A 17,350-nucleotide genomic window follows, 5' to 3' on the forward strand; every position below is an offset into this window, starting at 1 on the left:
AACAGCTGTTTATTTCAATGAGTCCCAACTAGACAGCTGTAATTTCTGAACAAGGACTGTTACAAGTATAATACGAAGTTATCAAGGGAAGTGATTTAAATTCATTTTTAGTTTAAAAAGAAGGTATATACTCTTTACCACTCAGGGGTCACAGATATCTTTAAAAACCAAGAGGGAATTAAAAAGGTAAAATGTGTGAAACTAGCTTTGTAGCAGTGGAGTAAGGGAGGCAGCTAGGCAAGGTATGTGATTACAGAATTGGAGTAAGTCAAACTAACATTAGCGTCAAACACTGAGATTCCACTGCCAAGACTGATGTAATCAGGTTCTGAGGACTCTGCTACATTTTGCACAAGTGTTCCATAAAGAATAATTCCCTGAAAGTGTCCCCAGTCTCTTGCCCACATATTCCTGAGGTCAGTAACAACTTACCTTACAGCTATATATATATATATATATATATATACATATACATCTGTACTGTATCTCGAATACTGTCCACTTCCGGGTACATTATTTCCTGTCGCCATCTCCGCATGATGCATGAGGGGCCAGTAGGGTACTGTCTCCATTTAACTAATTACAGACAAGTGTCCAGAGAGGTCAAGGCGCCCACCCGCCACCACCCGGTGGTGAATGAAGCTGGGCCTGGCTGTGCCTTCAGGACTCCTGGATCTTCAGACCCACCGGGCCTCACCTTGGCGTTGGCTAGCATGTGGGTGGTAAAGCCCAAGAGACCACTTTGTAGGCCTAGATTGTTAACAGAAAGGTTTGCCCCACAACGTAGGGCTCAGCTGGATAAATGAGGAAACTTCCAAGAGGTAGTGGGAAAACAGTTTTCTCAGAGGCTGTGGCTTTTCATTGCTAGGAAAAGGTACTATTCTAATCTGTCCTACTCTTGTCTGAGCCCGAGATGACAGCCCTGGGTGATTTTTTGGGTAAATGGGGTATGAGTAGCTGCTCCCTTTCCAAACCCCGACCGTGTATAGTTTCTTTCTTTTTCTTTATAGGGGGAATGCTTGTTGGGGAACAGTCCCACAGTGAGACACCTGCATTGGTCAGTGTGTTGGGTCAGTCAGCAAACAGGGTTGGCCTCAGTCAACAGTACTGGCTGTTACTTCTGCACTTGGGAAGCAGGCTTATTCTGCTTGAGTCACTTTCTTGGATGTGCCATGACATAGAGGAGTCACCTACCAGTTTGCCTCCTCCTCTCAACAAAGACAACCCCAATTCAGATTAACAAACTGATACATTCAGGGGGATTATTTGCCCAGAGTTTCCATGAAGGAGATTTCTTTAATTAATGGATTCCTCGACAAACTGCTGCATTTCACATTCACCAGTTCTTTGCTTCAGTAAGCGTGAGGTCAAGAACCTTCCACAGTCCTGGCATCAGAAACTTTTACTACTTGAAGATCAGTCGTGAGTAAAGAGCAACTGAAGGCTGAACTCTCATAAATGGTTAACTGAAACAGTGAGAAGTCACTGCAGGAACTGCTACATTTCAGGTTCACATACAACCTGGACACACATAATTTGGTAACAGAGGTAGATGGCCATCGGCAAAGACCGGACAGGCTCCGCCGACCCCCACCACACACAGGGAGGGACCTCTTCCTACAAGAATGCTTGACAAGAAACTTGCAGAGAATGGGCGGGAGGCATGCTCAGCAAAACTGCAGAAAAAACAAGGTTTGTTGGGAGGCCAGCCTGAGAGAATTCATAACAAGTGAGGTGATGGTATGGTTCCCCACACAACTCCACTCTTGGGCAATTCAAAACCCCCACTTGGAAAAGAGAGGGTATAGGTATACCTTCAGCTGATTCACTTTGCTGTAGAGCAGAAATTAACACAACATTGCAAAGCAACTCCACTCCAATGACAATTAATAAAAGATTAATTATATAAGTAAATAAAAATACCCCCCCCAACTTGGTTCCATTTAAAATAGACACTGCATCCACATAGGGTCTTCTTACACTGGGGCGACCTGGTTTGAAGAGGAACACGTGCCTACCTTTGTCCTCCGAGATGACCTGCACTAGCTCGTACTCCTCGGCCGGGTCTGAGTCCAGATTGTGCTTCAACATCGCCCTCTGGATCACGGCGGGAGTTTTATCCTGGCTCGTCAACTGGAAAGCCAAATGAAAGGGTGTGTAATACATTTAACTTTTGTGTTTCCTGGAAGAGTTTTCCTGACTTTCTTCTTGCTGTCTTGTGCCTTCCCAGGAGAAATGGCCCAGCGAAATGAACAAGGACCAGGAGCCAGCCCTCCTGGATTCCAGTCCCAGCTCTACCCTCAGAGGACAGGTCATCTACTCTTTCCATCAGCTCCTCCTGCAGAGCCACAGTGTCTTCCCCCATTAAAACAGGAGAGACACCCCGGGGTGCCTTGCCAGTTCCAGCGGAGGTTCCAATGGAAGAGTGTGTATGAGGGAATTGTGGGAAATGCACAGTGTCTTCAGTCCTGGGCCAAGGTTACCTGTTGAGCACCCGTCACAACCTGTGGGTTAGAAATGGCCATGGTTCCGCACAATGACCATTTCAAAAAGCACAGCTGACTCCGCAGCCCAGGAAGCCCACCTCTAGATATTTACCAAGAGGAATGAAAGCGTGTGTCCGCAAAAGGACTTCTGTACAAACTTTCACGGCAGATTTAGGCATAACAGCCCCAAACTGAAAACAACCTGAACCTCCATCGACAGGAGAATAGGGGAGGATAAAGACAGTGCTATGTGTTCACGACAGAGCATGACGTAACAGCTAAAGGGATCTGAAACACAAAACAACGTGATGAATCCCACACACGTCACGGGCAGCCAGAGGAAGGAGACACAGAGGACACGTGCTTCAGGAGTCTGTTCTCACAAAACAGGCCACGTTAACCTGTGCGGCTAGAAAACTAACTTCAGCTAAACTCACATTCAACTAAGGTTAAAGCAGGATTGGAGGGGCATAAGGGAATTTGGGAATGAAGAAGGGATGAGTGGATGAAAAATGTTATTTATCTAGACTTGCAGTGGTGGATACATATACATATATATATTTTATATATATAACCATATATATATTTTATATATATAACCATATATATATTATATAGTGGTTACATAGATAAATACATATATATGACAGCTACATATATATAGATAGATGGTGGCTACAGACATATATATATATAACCATATATATACACACACATACGGTAGTTAAATAAATATGTATATATTATAGTTATAAAAATCCAAAGAATAGAACACTTCAGATCTATGTAATGGTATGTACATTTTGATTAAATTAAAAAATCAGCTTCTGAGTGTTTACAAACAATAAATCTAACATTTTTCAAAGTACAAGTAAAAGTTCCTCTCAGCCCAAGTCTCCCCTTCATCTGCCCATCAGTCAGCTATTTTCAGGGTGCTCAGTGAAACAGGAAACGGGAGAGCTGACTTTCATATTATCCCCAGGCTGATTTCTTTAAATTTGAAAGAAAGCAAGAGAAAACACAGATTTTCTTACTTAGAAATAAAAGCTGCTCTCCCCAGGAGGTAAGAGGAGAGAGAGCCAAAAAAAGAAGTCTGATTTCTTCCAAGAAACTGTCATTGTGAGCCCGAGGATATTGGGCCCGTGGGCCCCCCTCTGGTCTGGAGAAGCAGCTGTATTTGTGATACAATAAATAATAGGCATTACAATGGGGTCCCTGTAAGTGACAAAGACCCTGCTCAAGTGTGTCACCAAAACATCTGGCACATCCTTACTAAAGCATCTGCCTGCAATGCAGGAGGCCCTGGTTCAATCCCTGGGTCAGGAGGAAGCCCTGGAAAAGGGAATGGCCACCCGCTCCATTATTCTTGCCTGGAGAATTCCATGGACAGGGGAGCCTGGTGGGGTCACAGAGCATCAGACGTGACCGATCAACTAACACTTTTATTTTTCACTTTCATGGTTAATGTTAGGTTCAGCTGTCAACTTTAAACCTACTTAAGGAGAAAGCCAGGCTACCTTATTTTCTTTACCTTAAACTTCCTTAGGTGTGTCCATACAGATGAGATGGCCAAAGGCTGAGGGTTTGTTACTTTGTACCATAAAGGTTACAGGAGAACTGATCATCACGGATAGCATTGAGTTCAGCCACATAACCCTACACTGATATATTAAACCAGCACAGTCCCGTAGATACATACTATACAAGCCTCATTTGTAATTTTGAATATCTAGTAGCTACATTTGAATTTTTTTCAAAAGGAGAATTCTAATATTTTATTTAATCCAACATACAGAAAATATTATATCAGCATATAATCAATACAAAATTGCTAATAAGATATTTTACATCCTCATTCTTTTTTTTGTACCAAGTCTTCAAAATCTGGGTGCATTTCACACTCATAGCATATCTCAATTTGGACTCTGCCCATTTCAAATGCTCACCTGCCAAGCATGGCTGGTGGTTACAATACTGAACAGTGCCTGAATGTGTCCTTCATACCCCTTATATAAGAACTCAAAACATTCCCTGTGCCCTTCCCTGAGGTTAGCTTTCTAATGCCCCAAGTCAGGCCTGTTTCTGAAAGATCAGACCCCTTGCAGGATGCAGTATATCTGATTTCTCTGGCTCAACAGGGTGTTTTAGAGATTCATCCACGTTGACTGTGTCCGTGTGTTCAGTTCTCAGTTCCTTTCAGTTCAGAGACACTGTGGTTACACAGCTGGCACTTACTTCCCTGGATGGCAATGTGAGAGAAGCCATGTGAATAAACTACCCTGAAAATACAGTAACACCGATGACCTTGGCTGCCTGGCAGTTCCCCTTTTGCTCCAACACTCCTTTATCAGCCGCTCCGTCACCACCACATGGGTTCCGTCTCAGCCTTCCCCCCTCCCCTGCAAGACCATGTCCACCCCGTGGGGCTGGACAACCCCTAGTGTTCGACCCCAGCATCAGCCTTGCACCAACCTGTGTTTCTGACTATCTACCAGGTAGGCCATGCCACTTGGATGTCCTGCAGTGACCTCCAATGTAAGTGCACCCAAACCTCCTCCTCCAGCAGTTATATTGCACTTGATGGGACCACCACCATCCAGCTACTTTAGTCCTTCCTCTTCCACTCCCCCACCAAAGGAACCGAAAAGTTGATAACTAAATGGATAGATTCTACAATTCTAACTTACAAAAATCTTTCAAAAATCTGTATCATCTCCAGCCACATGACCATCTTTCAAACCCTTATCACCTCCTACATGAAATATGATAGCAGCTTCTAATTTGCTCCCTCATCTCTAATCTACCCGCCTGTGTTCCAGCATGAGGTCTCCACAATGCCAGTTACTTCTCTAAAGAGCAAATCTGACTGCTACATAAAAGCTTTCGATAAGACTCGATTGCCTGCAGGATTAACACAAATGCCTTCGTGTGGCCGGTAGGCCCTGGGAAAATCTGATCGGATCTCTATTAGAATATTTAATATGTTTTGAGAAAAATGCTTTACAATCTCCTTTTTGATTATAAGTTCCTCAAAGACAGAAATGTATCATTTGTCTCCCTATTCCCAAAGCCTGGTCCAGTGACTAGTACACAACTAATGGTCATGAAACACTTTGCTGATTCAGTGAATGCTTTAGTAAAGCTTTTCTTTAGATGTTCAAAGACAGTGCCTCCAGATCACTTATGTCATATTCAGAGCTGAGCTCGTAAGGAATCAGTGAGCCCTCAAAGAAGGCAAGTGATGAAGCTGGGGAGAGATACAAGAGTCGCTGTGTGATTTTATTGCAGGGAGTCTGCTTTTTTTTATTTGAATGATAGTATTGTATCAGTTTCAGGTGTAGAGAGGGTCTGCTTTTCAATACATTATGTCCTTTAAGATAAGGAGTCTGCTCTTTTAATAAACACACCAGACCTTACATATCCAAGGTTAATACCAGGAGAGGCATGGTTTGTGATCCAAAAAGACTGCCATTATTTAAAACACATTTTTGGGACTATGCTCAGAAACACACAGTTTTTACAAGAAGCTCAAAAAGGCCAGTCTCACTTATTTGTAAGTATAGTTCCTGTTGACACAAACTATACGTCCAGCTTGATCATCCACTTATACTGTATGTGACTCCAAGTGACTGGAGGAGAAAACTGCTACCACCAAGGACATTGCTAAGGATGCATGGCAATTCAATTAGACATGGAGATACGTAAGTCCCTGGGAAGACTTCAAAGGAAGTGTGCAGCAGTGGCATCCTCCCTGGGATACATTTATGTAGTCACCCCAATTGAGAGTTTTGAAGAAGGTGACAACGACCTGGATGAATAAAGCTTAGCAACTTCTAAGACATAAAAAATTGTATCTTATATACACTGCTGATACACATATTTTTATATAAATATGTTAATAGTCTGTATAAGCCAAGATGTAAAAGCAACCTGTCCATCGACAGAGGAATGGATAAGGAAGATGTGGTACATATATACAATGGAATATTACTCAGCCATTAAAAAGAATGAAATAATGCCATTTGTAGCAATATCAATGGGCCTAGAGATTGTCATGCTGAGTGAAGCAAATCAGACAGAGAAAGAAACATCATATGATATCCCTTATATGCAGCATCTAAAAAGAAATGATACAAACGATCTTATTTACAAAATAGAAACAGACTCACAGACTTAGAGAAGGAACTTATGGTTACCAGTGGGGAAGGGTGGGGTAAAGGGATAGTTAGGGAGTTTTGGAGGGACATGTACACACTGCTATATTTAAAATGGATAACCAACAAGGACCTACTGTACAGCACATGGAACTCTGCTCAATATTCTGTAGCAACCTAAATGGGAAAGGAATTTGAAAAAGAATAGATACATGTGTATGTATAACTGAATCGCTTTGCTGTGCACCTGAAACTATTACAACATTGTTAACTGGCTATATACTTCAATATATAATAAAAAGTTTAAAGAACATGCTATTAGCCTATACCTGGGGAGACTCCGGCATTGATTCATGTGGCACATATTCATTTGGCACGAATGCACGTGCGTATGCTGACATGGCACGTGAGTACTCTGGGGTGCTTACCATGATGCTCTTGTACATGTTGCCATTGTTGTCCTCTATGCTGATGCGGATTATGCAGGTGTCTTCGTTCTGCTGGTTGTAAATGGGGGGCAGCACTGTCGAGGTAATGGATGTCACAGAGACAGAGCGCTTGTGGATTTTCGGGTTGTTGTTGCAGGACGGAGGGGAGGAGAGGGGGTTCATCAAGGACGACATCCCTGAGGAAGCTGTGTCCATGGAGTGGATGGAGGAACAGGAGGAGGAGGACTCGGACAGCTGGAAGAGTCAACACACCCCAGAAGGAAACTGAACTGTTAGAAGCTTGGCCAACAGCACGCTAAGCTGCAAAGCAGAGGTCAGTGTCGAGACTAATAAACTTCTGCTATTTGCTCTACAACAGTCCACAGCACACATGCGTCTCATCTCTGATGGAAGCACTCCCATGGCAGAGGCCTGTCAATGATTCAGAACCAGGACAGAATCACTCTGCATCCTAGGAGGCAAGGCAGTCCTCTCATTTCCTGAGCTTTTTAGCTGCTCTGAAGGAGGTTAACCAGCAGATGGCAGCAGATACCAGAAACTAGAGGCAACGTGGCCTCCCAAAAGAAGCCGGGAGATTACAGGGCAGGAGGAAAGCCCAATCCTCCTGCCTTGAGCAAGAAGAATGTTTGACCTGCCCACAGAGATAATCTCTATTGTGATCCTACTTCATCACTGGCTTTCAGAGCAGGAGAGAAATGGCTTATATTTTTAGACGTTTCTAAGATAAGGACCACAGATTATCCAGCTCTGCATGGAACATTAGCCCTGGAAAGAGCCCTGGAGGTTGCCTGGCCCCACTCTCTTTCTGCTGCTGAGGAACCTGAGGCCACAGCTGTTGACAGCACCATCAGGACGTGCTCTCAAGTTTCCTGGCTCCCACGGCCAGGTTCACATAGCAAGGGCGTAACCAAGGCCCCGTCTATAGTCCACGATAAGGTGGTGAAAGAACACAGTACACCAGAGACTCAGGGATGCTCAGCCCTGTGAGGTCTGTGATGAGCTTTTGGGTATCTTATCTCAAGAACAAAATTCAGAGCATTATAAATATGAGAGAAACTGATTCAGAGAAACAGAGTGACTTGCCCAAGGGAACACAGCCTGCCCTTAACCACATTTGTTTCTAGAACCAACTGTACACATTTTCATGTTGCATGTCAAGAATAATTAAGGAATGATATACTAGAGTTAATGTGTTTTTCCGATTCATGACAGAGTTCTTATACTTGCAACACCAATTACCAAAGAAAGACGATGTCCCCAACTCATTAGGTGGCGTTCCAAAAAAAAAAAAAAATCACTAATTGAATCATTTAAAATATCAATTCTTATTATAGAAAATTACAAATAATTTCTCAGAATGAACTAAGCTAAATTATACCACATTAATCCAATAAAATAATCTGGAGGTCATTTAAAAAATAGAAAACTTACTAATTTCTTTCATACCCACCTATCCTCCCATGGAAACAAAGTACAGAAATTTAGTTTTCTGATTATCTGGCCTCCAAGTAAAATGAAGTCTACCCTATTTTATTTCCTATGAACTTCTTCCTATTGCATAACGGTACATTAAATTCAACTGCATCATTAGTTTAATTAGAACCAGTCAGCTGATGTGACAACTCTGGTATGCAGAAGTCTAACTGAAGCTCTATCATAATATGGTTTACTTTTTTTCCTTAGCTTCCCAAGTGAATTACCTTAGTGGCTCAATTGGAGAACTAACTTGTGGTGAATAATTTTAACAGCTTGACTTTGCTTGCAGGTGTACCCCACAGTAGCGAAGAGGGTCCATTTTCCAATTACTGGTTCAGTTTTTTCCCCTTCCCTTTCCTCCACATAAATCTCTTTTCCTTTGTTAGATTTTTTTTCATGATTTTAAAGATATTTATATTCAAGATACAGCCTTGAAGATGCCTGGGTTATAGCACCATTAAACAGACCACCTCATGAGCCCAAATTCTCCCTGGGAATCTAAGCAATGTGGAGCAAATGTGCAGCGAATGTTTAGAAATCATGATCAGGGGAACCAAGACAAAGGAATACAAATTACACTTTACTCAAAACAGCGACCTCCCAGTGTAGCCAAAGGGAAAGGCAGGGTGTGGAGGGCTGCTGGACCTCCGTGTGGGGAGGAGCGGTGGAGGTCTCTGGGGCCAGCCAAGCCCTGAGCAGAACTGAAGGCTTCTGGGTTAACATCCTGGGCTTCTGCAGCCCAGCAATTACTTGGCACCCAATTCAATTACTCATTTTTAAACCTAGAGAAATCTGTGACTCTGAGAAAGGTTCAGCCAAAGAATTAAAACTCATGACTTGTGCAAGAAATTATAAAGAGCCAGCGTGTAAGGGAGGAGACAAAAAGAACACGGCAAGGGGTGTGCACAGGACACACACTGGGCTTCTGCACAGTTTCAAAGGGATGACCTGGACCTGTGGGTACGTCCACGGCACCAACAGATGCAAACGTGATTCCATGTCCTTCCTGCACAGGGAGAAACTCCACAGCAGTGTGGGCAATAGTTGTCACTGCTGCACAACGTCCATCATCAAAGTCCATCGGAAATGGGGCCTACAAAGCCCAAGAACCTGTCACAAGGTGAGTGATGACACTTCACCCCAGATTTCTGACAGACTCAGTGCTGAGTGTCAAGTCATGACGGATGCTTCCATCCCTGGTTAGGGAGACATGCCTGAGAGAACAGCCAGTCCGTGGGTGTTTGCAGAGCTTTCCTTCACTATTTGGAGCGTTAAAGATGTGTCTCCAGATTTCAAAACAGGAAGGTGAGAAGTCCCACTGGGGCAGCACCTGAGTCATCTCAGCCCTAACGAGCCCTTCCTGGACTGACTACTTTTGTGACAAGGTCATCAGAGGGTTTCCAGTTTGCTGCTGGTGCTTATAACCCAATGTGAACCAGCACACACCCTTACAGAATGGCAGATCTAACCAAAATGAAGAGACCGCGACCAACACTCTACCTCACTGGGCTCAGCATAAGCTAAGGGGCCAGAAGTCACTTACCCAGCAAGTCTAGCCAGGCAAGATCCTCTCCCAAATGGTGCAAGTTCTAGTCACGTCAAAGTTGACATCTCTCATCCAAGCTCCTTCAACAGACTGAAGCAGGTATGTATAGGAGATGCATGTGGACTTTTTGTTTTCTTTTCACTTATTTCTACAGCCATGGACATGAAGACTCTCCCTGAGAATGCCTTTATCATCTCTCATCACTCTCCCTTTTGGGGGACACGGCAGACTGTATCCTTGTTACCCATTCCTCACCCTCCCCTGCACCCATGCCCTGTGACTCCACACTTCCTCCCACTGGAAGTGGAATATAGTTCCCCACCTCATTTATTTATGTGGGATTGGGCCACACAACTTTGCTTTGGAAAATAAATATTGGTAGATAGAGCCCATGTGGAGGCTTGTTAGGTACGTGCAATGCCCTCTTGCTCATCCAATTTAGCACGCTAAGAGCAGGCCCTGGGTGACTCCAAAAACCACAAGAGGCAGGTAGAGAAGACCTGGACCAAATCATGACCAAGCCCAGGCCAAACCAACCAACCTGCAAACGCAGGACAGAGAACAGTTGTTGCTTGAGGGCACTGAGTCTGGAGTGGTTTTCTCTGCAGCACACTATGGGACAAGCCTGGCTGAGACAAGGTATGACACCAAGAAACTGACACATCTTTGGCTCTTGACTTTTCCCTTCTTCGAAGACAATTCTCCATCTCCCAAATAAAGGGTAGCTCACGTTACAAGTCACAGTCCTTCAGCTGCCTCTGGATGTAGGTGTGGAATGATGTTTCAAAGGCTCGATGAAGGAACCAACAGCCTTATCCCTTCTAGACACTTTCTGTAAGGAATGAGTCCCCGGACTAGACTCTGCTTTTAACACCTGGTTCAAAACATGACTTGCAAAATCCTCTAGCAAGATCAACTGGAAAACAGACATTCCTCATATGGCAAATGCTAGGTCAGGTGCCCTCATCAGGAATTATGGAAAAAGGTTAAGGACATACCTTTTTTTGAGGCTCATCAGGTGTGTCCATGGGAGTGATGGAGCCTTCCTCCACCTCTGAGTGGTTTGACTCGCAGGATGACACACTGACAGAGTCCATGCTCTCACCAGAGCTCCCGCTGGCGGTGGACTTGGGCTGCTCTTTGGTGGGAGTGCTACTGGTGATAATGTCCGACCCCAGGAACAGTCTGCAGAAAACATAATGCCAGGCGTTTGGGCTCTTAAAAATCTGGAATCCATGATTAAGCAAGTATTTTTGTGTTAATAAGTCCTTGATGTCTTCTCAGCTTTGTGTGCCCTGTCATTATTATCTTAGGCAAAGATTTGCTACCCAGTTTCTAAGAGATTGCAGTAAACATCTTATCCCAATAGGTTATTTCTAACCTCAAAGGACACACATTGCTTAGCTGGAGGAAGGACCTTATTAATCTAAGGTCTTCCTGGGTCAATCGTTCTCCATTTTTTGAGAGTTCCTGGACCACTTTGGCAGGATCAAAGTACTATGGCCACACTCCTATCACTTCCCAGCATAAAATGAACTCCAAGAGGCTAAAGAAGAAGGCTGGCCCTGTGCTGGACAAGAAACCAAGCCGGAAGATTTCTTCTCCAACAATCCAGTGGACTAAAATAACCTAAACCCCTTCATCATTAAACAACTAGGTGAGAAGCATTACAAATTCTTTTCAAAGTTGGGCTTACAAGACAGTAAGGAAAATCCCTGCAGGCTAGAAACGAAAAGGGAACTGAAAACCAGAACATGCAAGCTAACTCTGCAGCTGCTCTGGACGGGGCGTGGGAGGTGCCAACCTTGGCAAACTTGGCACATGGGTTCTAACACGTACACAAGGTCCAACAATGAGGGCTTCTGTTCATGTGAGGTGGGGAGTTAGCACTGGTATCCTTTATACAGAGCCAGGTTCCGCAATGGGCTATCTATAACCTTAGTAAAAAGATGGGCTAAAAAAAAATCTTCCTACTGACATAGGAAGACAGCAGGGAAATTTATCTGTTGGCCTGAGCTTGGGTAGAAGAAAAATCTCTCCTCTAAATCACATGTGATTTTAGCCAGCACTTCACTCAGATTTGCTACTTAGCTCATCTAAGAACTAGGAACTCTCAAGCCAGTGATCCTTCTGAAGAAACTAGCATAAAAAAAAAAAACCTTTCTGAAGGAATATATCTTCAACTTAGGTTGCAGAGAATTCCCTAATAAAGAAGAGCTCACAATATACACACAAGGAAATAACCTATCCAAAGAGAGAAGCATAACAAACAGCAAGCCTAGATGACCTTTTTTTTTTTTTGACCTCGAGGCATGTGGGATCCTAGCTCCCGGACCAGGGATCAAACCCCACACCCCCATGCGTTGGAAGGTGAAGTCTTAACCACAGGACCACCAGGGAAGTCCCAGAACAGCAAGTCTAGACTCCTGAGAACTTCAGATTACAAAAACTGTCAGAAACAAACTAATAATTTACTCATTCATTCATTCAACATTTTGAGTGTTTACCACAAGCCAAGCTATAAAACAAATATGTTGAAAAACATTAAAAACATATGAGAAGAAACTGAAACAGCGGTTAAGAGCAAGGCACTCTGACAAAAAGGTAGTGATTTAACCTAAAAACTCGGTGGAAGGATTCAACAAACACTGAAGAGAAAAACTGTCAACCAGATGAGAGGTCTGAAGAAAATCCTTAGAGATCAAAATATAAAGACATGAATAACAAAAGAGGTTAAAAGACACAGAGAATGGAAGAAATGCCTGCAATGTATGTAAGGAGAGTCCCAGAAGAAGACAAATGAGGGAATGGAAAAGACACCATGTCTGAAGAGATCCTAGAACTATGGACCACATGAATCCTCAGATACAGGAAGAACACCTTGAATAGGATAAATAAGATGAAATCCTCACTTAACCTGCACAGTGGTGTGTTAAAGACAAAAGAAATTCTTAAAAGCAACAGGGCAGGGGGCATAATACACAAAAACAAAAATTAAACACACACCAGACATCTCAAAAGCAACAACAGAGGTCAGAAGATATGGAATAATAGCTTTGAAGTGCTGCATGAAAATAACTATCATCCTTGAAATTCTATACCGTATGACTCCAAGAGTGAGGGAAAAACAAAAACTTTTTCAGACAATGACTATTTACCATTAATAAACAATAGGAATGAAGGCATAAGATGCAAGAAGGAATGGCATGTAAAGAAACTAGCAAATGGGCCCAAACCCAAATAAGCACTGACTATATCGGGAAATGGCAACCCACTCCAGTGTTCTTGCCTGGAGAATCCCAGGGACGGGGGAGCCTGGTAGGCTTCAGTCCATGGGGTCGCTAAGAGTCGGACACGACTGAGCGACTTCACTTTCACTTTCACTATATCGGGAACGTCCCCTGGAGAAGAGAACGGCTACCCACTCCAGTCTTCTTGCCTGGGAAATCCCATGGACAGAGGAGCCTGTTGGGCTATAGTCCATGCGGCCACAAAGAGTTGGACACTACATATTCTATGTAAAATAACAAGAGTAGAAACAATGAGGATAGGCTTGATTTTTTTATTAAATAATTTAAGGAATTAGAAGCTTAAATTCCAAGACCTAAAAAGCATGTCTTTGCTCCATCTCAACTCCATCCCAGCGCCTCCTGCCCCATTTTCCATGTTGCTTCCTTTCTTGGACCTCCAAGCACTACTGAGGCTTTGTGGGGGGGAAGAGTGAAACTCTTGGCCAACGCAGATTGTGTCAGTCAAAGGATCAGACACAGGTATACATCTTCAGAGGGGAAGAACAAATTTGTTAATCAAATGATAATCCTTGTTTCTTTGAACTAGGCTCTCTAGCCGTCATTAGACTCATTAGTCTAGTGTCTTTCAGAGTTTAATGTCTATGAGATAAACTTCAAGACAGAGACTAGGTTCTCTTAAGATTCTTCCATAAAAACTGCCACATTCAAAGTACAGGGTCTAATTACACTGACATCTCTCTTCCTTCCCTTCCTTTCCCCTCACTCTCTCTCCTCCTTTTCTTCCTTCCCCCGCACATCTTCCCCCCTCCTCCACTTCTTACTTTCTATTTCCTTCTCCTCTTCCTCCAGAAAGTATTTCTCCACGAGGCAGATAGTAAAAGGGTTATAACCCTGGCTCTAGAGCCAAATCTTGGATTTGAGCCCAGATCCGACCATAACTAGCATACTATTCACCCTGTCTGTGCCTTACTTTCCTGGCTTATAAAACTGGTTATCAGGACTTCCCTGGAAGTCCAGTTGTTAAGATGCCATGCTTCCAATGCAGGGGGTCCAGGTTCGATTCCTGGTTGGGGAACTAAAGTTCTACATGCCTTGTGGCGCAGCCAAAAAAAAATTGGCATAATAGTAGAACCTAGCAGGTTATTTTATGGATCGGATGAGAAATACATGTATTGTTCTCAGAACGGTGCTGGCACGTGACTCAAACTCTTCATTCAATAAATATTAATTGTTCACCTACTATGTGTTGGGCACCAGTCTAATTTCCGGGGTTAACAATGAACCAAAAACAGACTTAAATGTCTGCCATCATAGAGTTTGCCTTCTATTTAAAAATCAGATACATCCCAAATATGGCATGTCAACTGGAGGTAAATGCAGTAGAGAAATTTAAAGTGGGTGAGGGTGAGAGAGGGTGCCAAGGGCAGGTAACATGGACAGGCTATAGTTTTATATAAGGTGGTCAGGGAAGACTCATTTCAGCAAAGATTTGGAGTAAGTGAGGGACTGAACCATTTGGCCATCTAGGGAACAGTGTTCTAAGCAGAAGAAACAGCAAATAAAACTGGGTGTCCTTAGTGTGCGCAGGGCGGCCTCGGGGGGCGGGGGGGGGGCTGCAGCGCACAGTGAAGGGACAGGTGAGGAGAGACAGGGGTGAGACAAGTGGACAGGGTGGGGGTGATTCTTCAGGTCCTGAAGGGGCTTGAGGGCCATTGTGAAGACTTTGGATTGTACTGAGAGGGAGACAGGTGTTATGAGGTTAGCTACGCCCAGCCCTGAGCTGGACAAACAGCCGTGAATATGATGGGTAAGCTTCCTGCTCTCAGGTGGCTTACATTCTAGTGCAGGAGACAACGGGCATGGCTGGGAGCGATCAGGATAGATGGCAACATTAGAAGAGATGCTCTCTAAGGAGGTAATGCTTGTGCCAGCATCTGAAGGAGCGAGTCCTGGAGAGAACGCGTGCCAGGTCACGGGAACATCTAGTGCAAACACCTGGTGCGTCTAGTGTGCACAGAGCCTGGGGCGGTTAAAGGAGGGCTGGGGGATGGGCGAGGCTGGATCGTGGCGAACAAGGGGGGACTCCAGGCAGAGAAAGGTGGCAAGAAGATTGGGGAAGATCACGCTGGGCCTAGTGAAACAGGATAAGGAATTCGGGTGCTACCTTAAAACAAGACCAGTAGACGTTTTAAAGCAAGGAAGTGATACAATCTGGGGTACATTTAAACATACTACCAGACTACTGGGTGGAAAAGAGAACTGTTGGAGCAAGGGTGGGGCCAGAAGTCAGTAAGGATCTTCCTGGAGTGTGGTCCAAGGAGGGGATGATGGTGGTTCAGGCCAGAGAGAACAGTGGGGAAGAATGGATTTAGGAAACGTACTGAAGTCATGACCGACAGAGTAACGATTTAACAAGTAAGTGAATGGGCTCAGGGGAACTTTGTTGAATACCCTCCCCCTCTCCCACTCTGATGGGACCCCCGTGGGCCCCAGGACCCCAGGGTGGTACTCACAGGCTGAGCCTCTTCACCATGCTCTTCCGAGGCTTGGGCGAGGTGGCGCTGGTGTCGGCAGCCGCTTCAATCTCACAGGAGACAGCGTAGCTGGGGAGAGAGGGGAGCCTGTGAGGACAGAGCTTGGGAAGTGAACAGATTTAAATCCACACGATTCACTGGCTTCCTCTGAGAGGAAGGCTCCGACTATTCAAACTCAAGATACGGACTATGTTGTTCTATCACAAAGGTCAGAGGGTACTGACTTAACAACCAGATTTTACAAATTGACATCTGTGCCTCCTCCCCTCAAACCCCCACTGGTGTACAGGTCGAAGCTGTTTAGTTCTGCACGACTCAAAACACATGGATTTGCTGGTTCTGGCTGCGTCAAAAGCTGACTCCTTTTATTTTCCTGATTGTTCTCAGCCTACGGTTGGGCCAGGGAAAGAATCATTTCTTCTCTACCAGCTCCCTCCCATTACTTTGTGTGTGTGTGTGTGTGTGTGTGTGTGTGTGTGTGTGTGTGTGTGTGTGTGTGTGTGTGTGTGTGTGTGTGTGTGTGTGTGTGTGTGTGTGTGTGTGTGTGTGTGTGTGTGTGTGTGTGTGTGTGTGTGTGTGTGTGTGTGTGTGTGTGTGTGTGTGTGTGTGTGTGTGTGTGTGTGTGTGTGTGTCTGCCCACGCATGTGTGTATGTGCATGTATATACTCAACTTACTGTTTATCTATAGGAAATGAAAGAGACATTTGTAAATGATCTAATCTTCAATAAATAGACATAGGTAGTAATATTATTGATAAAAATATATAAATATCATTTCTAATTGCCAAAACATCCCAAATTAAAAATGCTTCAGATTCAGACATCTATATGCCAGGCAGATATAACTTCCATAAGCACAAGAAGAATGTATGTCTGCCTTGAAATGTCTCTTATGAAAGCTTATAGCTCTAGTTAGGAGATGTATTTGGTTCTGGATAGGTGAAGAAATGTGCGTGCGTGCTAAATCGCTTCAGTCATGTCCAACTCTTGCAACCCTATGGACCATAGCCTACCAGGCTCCTCTGTCCATGGAATTCTACATGGAAGAATACTGGAGTGGGTTGCCATGCCCTCTTCCAGGGGATCAAACCCGCATCCTCTTATGTCTTCTGCACTGGCAGGTGGGTTCTTTACCACTAATGCCACCTGGGAAGTTCAGGTGAAGAAGGTAAGTGATAAATATTAGCTTGATAAGTTGCTAATATTGTGTACTTTTTTAAACCTAAAGATGTATCCAGGTAATTGGTCAAGCAGAAGTATTCAAATAATAACTAAAGACATAGGGCTTTTATAAATTACAAGGAAAAAAATAGGATATGTTAAACCAGATTCCTTTAATCATTAAAAAGTCAATTCCACAGCTGCTATTCTGACCCTGAACTTTCTGATTCAAATCACTGGCCATGGTGTGTATGTTCCATACGTGAATATGATGCACAGAGAGGAAGTTCATA

At 43.9% G+C, this 17,350-nt stretch overlaps 1 protein-coding gene across 19 annotated transcripts in view; it reads right to left on the minus strand.

Moving 5' to 3' along the window:
* The window catches only part of RGL1 (ral guanine nucleotide dissociation stimulator like 1), a 276,237-nt gene that overhangs the window by 3,077 nt on the left and 255,810 nt on the right, over positions 1–17,350 (minus strand). For all 19 annotated transcript variants that reach the window (XM_081492484.1, XM_081492488.1, XM_081492471.1 and 16 more), the window contains 4 exons: positions 15,876–15,965; positions 11,110–11,296; positions 7,069–7,323; positions 2,019–2,133 (listed from right to left, as the gene is read on the minus strand). In XM_081492484.1, the coding sequence (XP_081348610.1) occupies positions 2,019–2,133; positions 7,069–7,323; positions 11,110–11,296; positions 15,876–15,965 (647 nt within the window). The remainder of the gene's footprint in view (positions 1–2,018; positions 2,134–7,068; positions 7,324–11,109; positions 11,297–15,875; positions 15,966–17,350) is intronic.

Source organism: Giraffa tippelskirchi, chromosome 5, assembly GCF_054371585.1.
Source record: "Giraffa tippelskirchi isolate mGirTip1 chromosome 5, T2T-mGirTip1v1.2.pri, whole genome shotgun sequence".
In the NCBI taxonomy this organism is placed as follows: domain Eukaryota; kingdom Metazoa; phylum Chordata; class Mammalia; order Artiodactyla; family Giraffidae; genus Giraffa; species Giraffa tippelskirchi.